The following is a 10,917-nucleotide window of genomic DNA, read 5'->3' on the forward strand; positions in this document are numbered from 1 at the left end:
CACCACCAACCTTCAAGTTAGCCAAGTTCCAAACCAAAATCATTCTTAATCCCTCATTCTTCCTTAACTCAGATATCTAAGCAGTTGCTAAATCTTGTTTTAACTTTACAATATGTCTCATATCTTCTCTCTTCTCTCACCATCCTAGTTCAGATTCTCATAACTTTTGGTCTGGACTGCTAAATGATTTTCCAGCCTTGTGTCTTGCCTCTCTAGTCCATCTTCTATCACAGGTATCAAGATGATTTTCCCAAAGTACAGGTCTGACCATGTCTCACTTATGGCACCCTGTTGATTTGAGGATTAAATATAATTTTGTATTTTTAATTAAAATTTTTTCAGTTAATAAGCATTTATTTTATCTCTAATCCTCCTAAAAAGAAAACACTTTTAACATACATGCACAGTCAAATAAAATAAGTTCTTGTATGGGCTGTATCTGGATATATTTCATTTTGTATATTTTACTCTATCCCTCCTCTCTCAGGAAGTAGGTAAGTCTTCTAGAATCATGATTGATTATTTCATTGATCAAAGTTCTTAAGACTTTAAAAATTATTTTACAAAAATTATGTAATTTTTATTATTGTTATAGTACAAATTATTACTATTATTATTATTATAGTACAAATTGCCATTCTGGGTCTGCTTACTTCCTCCTGCACCAGATCAAATTTTCTTAGGTTTCTCTGTAACTGGCCTTTTCATCGTTTCAGACAGTACAGTAATAATACATTATATTCATATACCATCGTTCAGCCATTCCCCAATTTATGGGTAACCCTTTAGTTCTGAGGTCTTTGCTACCACAAAAAGAACTGCTAGAAATATTTTTGCACATACACAGCCTTCTTTCATTTTGGGGTATAGGCATACAGATGGTATACATACTCTCTGAGAATATGCACAGTTTTGTAACTTTGGGAGCACTCTTCCTCATTGCTTTCAAAAATAGCTGGACCAATTCACAGCTTTATCAATAGTCCATCGATGCAGCCCTTCCAACATTTCCCAGTTTTCTTTTTGTCATTTTTTGCCATTCTGATGACTATGAGTAGAAACTGCATTTCTCTAATCATTAAGTATTTGGAGCATTTTTTTCCTATGACAACAGATACCTTGAAATCTTCCCTTAACTGTCTGATCATGTGCTTGACCATTTATCAATTAGAGAATGATTATAAGTTCATTTTTATCTCATCAATTTTTGTGTAAGTTTTATAATTCATATAATTATTAGCATGGTTGTGCATATAATTTGTAAATAAGTAAATGTGCATGTATTGAAAGTGCATGCTCAAAAAATTTTTCAGTTTATTTTATTTAAAAAAAAACACAAAATAAGGCAGAAAAAGAATATAAAACAAAATAAAACAAAACAAAAGAGGCATTATCATGTGCCCAACGGAACATCAAGGAGGATTCAAAATATATAACAACACATTATCAGTTCAAGAAAGTACATATATTAGTAGAAGTTATATTCATGAGTGTCTTTCTTTTTTTACTTCCTTGTAAATCATTCTTTTGTTCTCTGCTGCTCATCTTTTTAACTTTATACTTTTTTTTCCCGTTCACTTCCCCCCAAGCAGCTATAGTTAAGAAAGGATATATTTATATATAGGTATATTTATACATATGTACATGCGCATACATACCCACACACACATCTTCTCCCCCCCCCATATTTTTCCTATCCCTGTTGACCCTTTGTTTTAATTCTGCTCTTTAACTTGTCTTGCTATTACTTAACTTTCTCCTGCTCATGAATCCCTCCCTTGTCTTCCTTCACCCTTTGCTTCCTTATCCCCCCTCTCATTCCTGTTCCCTTATTTCTTTATAGATTTTGGAGGGTGCTATGCTCTTCATGATATATATGGAGAGTTGCCTATTTAACCCATTCCCAATGTGACTAGGTTTTCGGAAGTATGAAACCTCCTCCCCTCTCTAATGCCCCTTTGTCTAGTCTTCCTCTGTACCTCATTTGTATAATATTATTACTATTTTTACCTTCACTCTGTCCCAATCTTCCTTTTGAGCGACCCTATTGTTGATGTCAATCTTAAATCTATGGTATACATGTTCAAAAAATTTTAATGCTAAAGATGAATAATCAATAATGTTCGTAAATCATTTTCCTATAATTTTTTAAACATTTAATGAATACCTTTGGACCATCTGTGCTAGCCATTAGTTATCTCTTTGACTACATTTTAACTACATGCTGCTTTCTTTTCTGGCCATACATCTCTCACACAGTGTTTGAGAAGCTTTCTGTGCAAGTCTTCTTTGGCATTGTGTTGCCTCCTCCTTCTTGGATGCCATTTTTCCTTTGATGTAGTCTATTTATGCTTACTATGTAACTCTGTATTGCTCTTTAGGATAACCTATGGCTTTAGTTCTCCTGAAATTATATTCCACGACTCAGAATCATACATTACTGGAAGGTTATCACTGTTAAAAAGAACCTTTGTTTCAGGAAATTGTTAAAATACACTCTACAGTTTCCCTAATCCAGTCAGCTTCCCTCCTAGTCAAGTCTTGAATTCAGTTCTTTGTACATTCATAATGTCTATCCAAGATAATATTATTTTGTACCAACTACATGAGGTATTCATCAAATTACTCACCCTGTCTGAGATGATAGGTCGTTATTATCCATTTGTTTTTTCATTTGTAGATATTTGTGCCAAATGCTTTTGAATGATTGTGGGTGGCATTTAGGAAGTTGTGCGGTATTCCGTGGTTTGATGAAATTAATTTAGTGTTACATACAAACAGTATAGTAGCACTTGGAGGAGAGTGGGAAATACCATTTTCGTTTGAATTCTGTGAGACATCTATGGTTGACAACTTTGGGAAGCATTAACATCCCTTTTTTAAGCCTTGCTTGACGATTGCTAATTATAATTTGGTTTTGTTCATCCTTTAAGACAGTGACACTTGTAGTTGAGGAAGGGTACTAACTTTTTGGCCTTTTACCAGTTTGCCATTTTCAGTGGAAGATGCTGCTCATGTTCAAGACCATTATACACTCCTGGAACGACAGATCATCATTGAGGTTAGAATACCCATTAACCTTTTTTGTCTTCCTGTAAGACCTCTTCTTCCCTCATTGTCATTACTGTTCAGCACCAAGGAGAGTTCCAGAACTTTTTCTGTCTCCAAACATAATTTCTTTTATTCAGCTACATTAGATAGCCAGTCTCTGAGAATTCTGCATTTTTCCCTCCTTATATTCTTGACCATTTTTTTTTCCTTTTTCCATTTCCCCTTGAAGAATGTTCCCTTAGTATGCTATCTTTCCATAGTTTTTCTGGATCCAACTTGGGATCATTGGCCTGAATTATTTTAATGGTTCTGGCCTATCTTTCTGGACCAAATGTTTTCTTTTTATTTTTCTGTAATAGTACCAGTTGTCTCTTTTATATAAAATATGGGTTTTATTCTCTTTTTCTCTCTTTTGACCCCATTTGGCTTAGGTGAATGATCGACATTTAGAATCTTCAGGGCAGACAGAAATCTTCCGGAAACATCCACGTAAGGCCTCCATCCTCAACATGCCACTGGTGACAACTCTCTTCTACTCCTGCTTTTACCATTACACAGAACCTGAGGTATGTAAAAGTAAAATTTAAGAGGTAAATGGCCAAATTCTCATCAGTTTTTAAGCTGGGACACACAGAATATTAATATTAACTTTAAAAGTAGGTTTGGATGTTGTCTTATTCTCAGAGGGTCATTGAACATCCTGAAGTACTTGGTGTACCTTCAGTAATAATCAGCAGGGTCTGGTGGCTGCTAGTCTTCACACCAACCTCTATTCAAAGGGGATAACTACAGACACAACTGCTGATTTCATGAAAATGTTTTTAATCATTAGAATATCAGTTTTCATATTAAAACTCATTGAAGAATTGGAGAACACATTGAAATTCTCAGATCAATCTTATTTGTAGCTGAGGTATAGAAATACTCAGACTAAATAGGTTTGCTTTATTTATTATATGTTGAACTCAGGAGATTATGAAATGAAATGTAGGAAGTCCTAGAGATAGGAAGAGAAGATGAGAAGTCCAATATGAAAAATTCACTGTAATCATAGGGCAGTTAACAAATACAATAATGTTCCTTTTCAATTTTTCCCCAGGGAACATTTAGCAGTCCCATCAATCTGAAAAAAACTTTTAAGGTAAGTATAAATGGATAGCCACATCAGAGAAAATATGAAGAAGTAAGAATAAGGAAAATGGATGATGGAAAGGTTGAGAAAAGTTTAGACTTATTTAATGCCAGCAATCAAGGAAGTTCACTTTTCAACTTCCTTAGTTGTTTTAAGGAAATCACCATCCTTCTGTTTCCCAAGTCCACAATCTTAGTGTTTCACTATATGCCCATTCACTTGCCATAGCTTGCCATTTTTACCTCAACATTTCTCATATAAGCTCTATCTCATTGTTCATATAGTTATCACCTTAATTCAGAACCTCATTGTCTTTGGTCTAGAAGCCTTACAGAAGCTTTCTGATTTTGCTTTCTAACTCAAATCTCTCGATCCTCCTCTTCAGTCCATCCTCCATGTAGATGCTGCTAAAGGAAAAAATATTTTCCTTAAGCACAGCTCAGATTGTGGCACTCTTTAACTCAGTAAACTTCAGGAGTGCCCTATTGTCTATAGTTCTTTACAATATGCCTCCAGCCCATCTCTCTAATCATTCCCTTTCCACACTCCACAGTCAAAGCAAACTGCTTTTCTTTTTTCTTATACTTTGCACTCATCTTCCACCTTGATGGCTATATACTAGCAGTCTTCACCTTGCTCTTCTTCTTCACTTCTACCTCATAAAATACTTTATTTGAAAGTATAGTTCACATACTATCTTGTACATAATACTTTTCCTGATTCCCCCAACTTCTCCAGCTTTCTTTCTCTGTAAACTACGTTATTTTTATTTTTTATAGAATATATATCCTTCCCCCCCTTCTCCCATCTCAACAAAATATAAACTTCTTGAGAGTAAGGATTAATTCATTTTTTTATCTTTTTATCCCAAATGCCTAATATATAGTTGATGATTAATATTTATTGATTGATTAAAACAAGCTTCTAAAGTTAGTGAGAAACCTCTACCTTGCTTCTTAGTGGACTACAAGAAAGGATGGTTATTCTCAGTTCTCACCCAGTGGGGATTTTCTAATTTTTCTCAAATGACCTTGTATAAGTAGGAATGATAAACAGAATACCGTAATCTTATAACCCCAACTTTAGAAAAGTTGTATTTTTGGACTATTTGGTTCTACCCTAACCTCATCTTTGGTCCTTATTATACCTTTCAAAAAACAAAACCATGATCCTCATGGATGCAGTTGTATCTCTCACTGTAGTAAAGTTGTTTATCAACTTTAACTATGCTCTGAAGCCATTGTTGCTTTCTGCCACTCCCAAATCCCCATTTTTGTTTTCCAGATTCCTGACAAGCAATATGTACTGACAGCGCTGGCTGCCCGTGCCAAACTCCGAGCATGGCAGGATGTGGATGCCCTCTTCACCACCAAGGTGGGTACCACTCTGGAGCCTATAATTTTCTCTTGCTCAGTTTTACCTTGGAAGAGATATTGTCACTTTATTGTCCAGTAGCTGCAAAGGTTCCTCTTAACTTCAAATATAAATTTTGAAGTTTGTGATGTACTCTTTTAGTTTCCTAGGATTGTACTATAGTACTTAGATATCTGCTCTCTCTGCTTTCTTTTTGTTCCATCTCTCCATGAGAACTTTCTTTATGCTTCTGGTTTCCAATTCCCATAATCTTGCTTCTTGGCCTTCTTTGCAAGTTTCTATGAAGCTCATCACCATTTTTCTTTCTCTGTCTCCATTTTCTCTATCCTCTTTTCTTTGGGGTCTTTGTCCTTTTACCTGCCTTTTTCTTCCTTTGTATAGAAGGTCTAAGTGTTTCTCATTTCTCTGCACTTCTGTTTTCAGAATTGGCTAGGATATACCAAGAAGAGAGCTCCCATTGGCTTCCATCGAGTTGTGGAAATTCTGCACAAGAACAATGCCCCTGTACAGGTAGAGAGTTTCTGTAGAAAACATTTGCATGTGAAACACCTCAGGAAACAGTCCTTTCTGACTTTGAACTTCTTAGTACTGATCTTTCTATTGAATGAGAGCAAATATGTTTTTAAGCACTGTAGCTTAAATTCTCTGTGAAGAAAGCTTCATTCTGCCCCTTAAAAGTAGATAAATTTATCTACCTCAGAATAACCTCTCTAAAATATTTAGGAGTATTGAGCCCCCAGGAAACATAAATATGTTTACATGACAAAAAAAGGAGCACTCACAAGGAGTGTCAAGGACATGACTTTGTCATACCTGGAGCTTGACTTGCTCTGAATGTTAGATTCCAGAGGGAATGGATGATTGTTTTTTTTCCTCCTCATACGTTGTCTGAAAAATATGTGTCTTATTCTACATTTTTACTTTATCACCTCTATCAAAAAGTGAAAAGCATGGTTAACCAAGGTTCTCGAGTTGTAGTTGACCATTTCATTTATCATAGTTCTTTCACAGTTATTTTCTTTTATAGTACAGTTATTTTATAAATTGTTTTACTAGTTCTTTATACTTTATCCTGTGTCATATCTTATCATTCTTTTTAAGAATCTCTGAGACCATCTATTTTATCATTTCTTAAAAATATAATAATATCCCATTATATCTATGAATCATAATTTATTTAGCTATTCTCAAATTGATTGGTACCTCTGTAATCTCCAGTTCTTTGCTATAACAAAAACTATTGCAGTAAATATTTTTGGTTCTTTCCCCCTCTTTCTTTCATCTCTTTGGGGAATAAACCTAAGAATAATATTGTGAATCAAAGAATATACATAATTCAGTGAATTTGTAGGTAGAACTCCAAATCACTTTCACTTTTTCAGAATGGTTGGACCATTTCACAGCTCTACATAAGTGTAACAATATATTAATATAACTATCTATCCATAGCCCCTCCAACAACTTAGAGGTGTTTTAATATGTATTTTTTTATTGTTATTAGTGATTTGGAGCATTTTTTCATATAGTTGTGGCTAGCCTGCATTTCTTCTTTTGAGAACTATCTTTTCATGTCCTTTGACGTATTGGAAAATAACATTTTTCTATATTTTGGATAATAGCCCTTTGTCAGATTTTTTTTGTCACTTTTAATTCTAATTGCAATGATTTTATTTATATAGAAACTTCAATTCATATATATTTACATAAATGTGTATTTGTGTGTATAATGCTTATTCTTACAAATTGCTTTACATACATTTAATCCTAACAACAACCCTATGAGATATAAGTAGCTCAGGTGTCAATATTAAAATTTTGGAGGTGAAGAAACTGAATTTTGGAGAAGTTAATTGCCTAAGGCTTACAAAAATGAAGCACAGAACCAACATTTAAATCTAACTTCTGACTGCAGATGTACTTTCTATCCAATAATGATCTTTATCTCTATTCTACTTCTTATTAGATCTCTGTCTTTACTGGCTTAGAAACCCATGGACTTTTAATGTTCCTTCTTCCACAGGTCTTACAAGAGTATATCCGACTTGTGGAAGATGTGGACACAAAGCTGAATCTTGCTACCAAATTTAAGTGCCATGATGTTGTCATTGAAGTAAGTCCTTGAGGAAAAGGACCTTGGGTTAGTCCCTTAATAGGAGTAAAAGGTAGATCATTACATTCATTGTCCAAGATTCCCTATTTGTTTCACTTTCTGTATAGTGAGTCGTGTACCCTGATGAAAATTGTGCTGGAAGCTGGGATTCCTGGGTCCTGTTTTCAGCTGCCTTGATAATTTGCTATATATACTCTAATGAGTTTATTTATTGAAGGCAAGGTTTTTAGATTAGGCCAGCCAGGTCTCTCTTCCTAAATTTTCTCCACATGAATGTTGAAAGCCCCAACCCCCCCAGTTTCATTATTATCTAACTTCACTATAACCAACATAAACTTTTTCATGGTATGCTTACTTAGAAAAGTAATAAAGAAGCAAAATACCTGATTTCTTGTCTTTTGCTGCTCAGACATATCGGGACCTGAAGGATCGGCAGCAATTAATAGCTTATAGGTGTAAGGTGGATAAAGCATCCGTGGAAGAGGAGAAGATCGACAGCATTCTATGTAGTACGGTGAGCACAAAGAATTTGTCTTTTTGTCAGCCGGAGGACATAAACTGTTCACAAAGGAGCTGCTAGTAGAAGAGTACTTCAAAGACCTAGTAAGAACAGCAGTTGGCTGAATAGATTGAGTAGTAGCCTTTTATATGAGCCTTGATGCCATCAGTGATTGATTTGAGCAGGATTTCTTTCAAGCTTTGGAAGAATTAGGGTTTTCCTATGAAGGTAATTATTCCTCTGGGTGGGTCTTTAGGCTCGTCTTCGATTGGTGTAGCTAGATAAGAACAAATTGGGATTGGAAGGAGGAATTGAGGGTGTCTACAAAATTGTAGTTTTAAGATCCAAAATGTTCAGACTCTTAGTAAGTAGAACTGGGTTACAATAGTGGAAATAAGTGGGTAAAACAGACTGTATCTGTTTAATGATAGTGCCTGACTGGCAGAGTGACTATGAAATTTAATCTCCTATTAAGGTATTTTCTGAGTTTGCTTTTTTCCACAACCAGTTTTTTTCAGTGTATTTATAAATTTTACTTGGGAGAGTACCAGTCTAACTAGTCCTGAGGATTACAAAGATAAATTTAGAGTTCCCCATGAATAAAAATGTCCCTTCAACTTGGGAGAATTCTTTTTCCCTTTCCTTCACTATACCTGGATATGTGTTTTATCTTGCTATCTCTTTAATCTTTCTAGAAGGATACAGCTTTGATCACTTTAAAGGATAATACTAACCAGAGTCCTTCATTGTCTGTTCTTCTTGCAGCAAATTCGATGGAAGAACTAACTTGAAAGTAATGAACCTAGGAACCTTCCTGTTTACCCTCTTCCTGTGCCCAAGAGAGGAGGGGGGAACTCTAAGCCACATCATTTGGGCTTGTCACTAATGGGCAGAGCCTATACCTGTGACAGATCAGACCTTAAACAGGACATCTTTTAAAATGAGCCTCAGACTAGAGGACACATATGATGGCTGAGCCTTAAAGCTGTGATTTGCAAGACCTTGCTAACTGGGTACTTTTGTGAACGTCAGAGAGGATATATTTTCAAGTTTGTAATTCTAGGGCACATTCTTGCTTAACTGAGAATATGATTACTTCAGAAAAGAGCTATCCTGGAAGACTGAGTGTCAGGCACTGTGGGGCTAGAAGCTTTCCTTTCATTTGGTAGTGGAACTAAGTTTCGTCAAACAATGGCTATCCTAAATCAAGTTAAAAGGCAGTTGTATCTACATGATAGGAACAGAAAGAAGGCTCTGAAAATTTGCAAGGAATAGTCTGACAATGGTAACCAATACACATCCTTTTTTATTAGGTCCTCTGAAATTGTTTTTCCATCAAGTGTCTCTCTGCTATACCATCTGAACTTCTGTCTCAAAAGATTGTGGTTGCTTTCTCTGACATATTGAGAGTCTCTCTTATGCTGGTGATGAGAACAGATCCCCATTATTTCTTCTCCGAACCCAGGCCTAACATTTTTTAGAGCTCAGATGTACCCCCTTCCAGATTCCAGCAGTGCTGGGAAATACTCTCTGGACAGTTTCTGAGACCTTTTTTGGGAGCTACAGATAGGTCTACCTGGGGTAGATCCAAACTCAGTCCTGCCTCTGGTCTACTATGGATTGTGATGGGAGTCACATTTTTTTTTCTCACCCTTGGTTTTCACAAGGGCATCCTGCAAAGCTTGATTACTACTCTGCACCAAGTTTAGTTTCCCTTCCTCTGTCAGAGCTGACTTGCTCTGTCTTCAACAAACTCTTAATAAAGCTGTTTCTCTGCCTCCTTAGATGCTGCCCATATCTTTCCTTCCATTCTATTCAAAATTAACCTTACAATCCTTTTTTTCTCAGGGTGGCCCCAAGTCGGTTAGTGGTTTTGTACGCCTACTTTCCCTAAAGGATAACAACAGATAGAGTGCTAGCCCTGAAATTGTAAGATTTATCTTCCTGAGTTCAAATCTGGCCTCAGATACTAACTAGTTGTGTGACCTTAAGCAAATCATTTAATCCTGTTTGCTTCAGTTCCCTCATTTGTAAAATGAGCTGGAAAAGGAAATGACAAACTACTATCTTTGCCAAGAAAACCCCAAACGGGGTCATGAAAATGTTAGATACCATTGAAGAATTGAACAATAACCTACCTACTTTTCTCAAAACAAGTTTAGTCATTGAGGAGATAGCACTCTGCTTAATGGAGAGTGTATTGACCTCTAAGTTAGAAGCTTCTTGGTTTCCACTAACTAGTGGTATGCAAAAGGAAGCTGAATGTCTCTGTGAAGGATTCATTCACTGAATAGATTGAACTAATTGATTTCTTAACTCCCTTCTAAATCAGAGATATGAATTTGGGCCTCAGTTTTATCTGGTAAAATGAAGAGGTTGGATGGGATCATGTGTAAGATCTTTCTTCAAACTACAAAAATTCTGATTCTGTGACTATACAAATTGTGAAGTAGCAGGAGGGAGGGAGATGATACATATGAATGCAGAGCAAAATGCCTTGCACATAATAAGTACTTAAGCATTTGAGGGAAAGTTTTAGTCCAGGCATAATCTCATTGGTGTGGAGTTCTCTGTGTAAGGAAATTATAGTTTACCTCTCACATCTGTGAAGAAAGGAGGAATTTGTGGCTAAAGAAGAACTGGAAATAATCATAAACAAAAAATAGATATTATATTAAGTTAAAAAGTGTTTGTACAAAATTAAGACAAGATTAGAAGGGAAGCGATAAACTGAGAAAACATTTTTACATG

At 35.6% G+C, this 10,917-nt stretch overlaps 1 protein-coding gene across 5 annotated transcripts in view; it reads left to right on the plus strand.

Moving 5' to 3' along the window:
* Positions 1 to 9,950, plus strand: part of VIPAS39 (VPS33B interacting protein, apical-basolateral polarity regulator, spe-39 homolog) — a 32,205-nt gene extending 22,255 nt beyond the window's left edge. For all 5 annotated transcript variants that reach the window (XM_074289886.1, XM_074289890.1, XM_074289887.1 and 2 more), the window contains 8 exons: positions 2,986 to 3,061; positions 3,483 to 3,617; positions 4,151 to 4,192; positions 5,468 to 5,557; positions 5,981 to 6,067; positions 7,578 to 7,667; positions 8,077 to 8,181; positions 8,932 to 9,950. In XM_074289886.1, coding sequence (XP_074145987.1) covers positions 2,986 to 3,061; positions 3,483 to 3,617; positions 4,151 to 4,192; positions 5,468 to 5,557; positions 5,981 to 6,067; positions 7,578 to 7,667; positions 8,077 to 8,181; positions 8,932 to 8,952 — 646 coding nt within the window. In that variant the 3' untranslated portion in view covers positions 8,953 to 9,950. The remainder of the gene's footprint in view (positions 1 to 2,985; positions 3,062 to 3,482; positions 3,618 to 4,150; positions 4,193 to 5,467; positions 5,558 to 5,980; positions 6,068 to 7,577; positions 7,668 to 8,076; positions 8,182 to 8,931) is intronic.
* The last annotated feature ends 967 nt before the right edge of the window (positions 9,951 to 10,917 follow it).

The sequence above is a fragment of the Sminthopsis crassicaudata genome, chromosome 2 (genome assembly GCF_048593235.1).
Source record: "Sminthopsis crassicaudata isolate SCR6 chromosome 2, ASM4859323v1, whole genome shotgun sequence".
In the NCBI taxonomy this organism is placed as follows: Eukaryota; Metazoa; Chordata; class Mammalia; order Dasyuromorphia; family Dasyuridae; genus Sminthopsis; species Sminthopsis crassicaudata.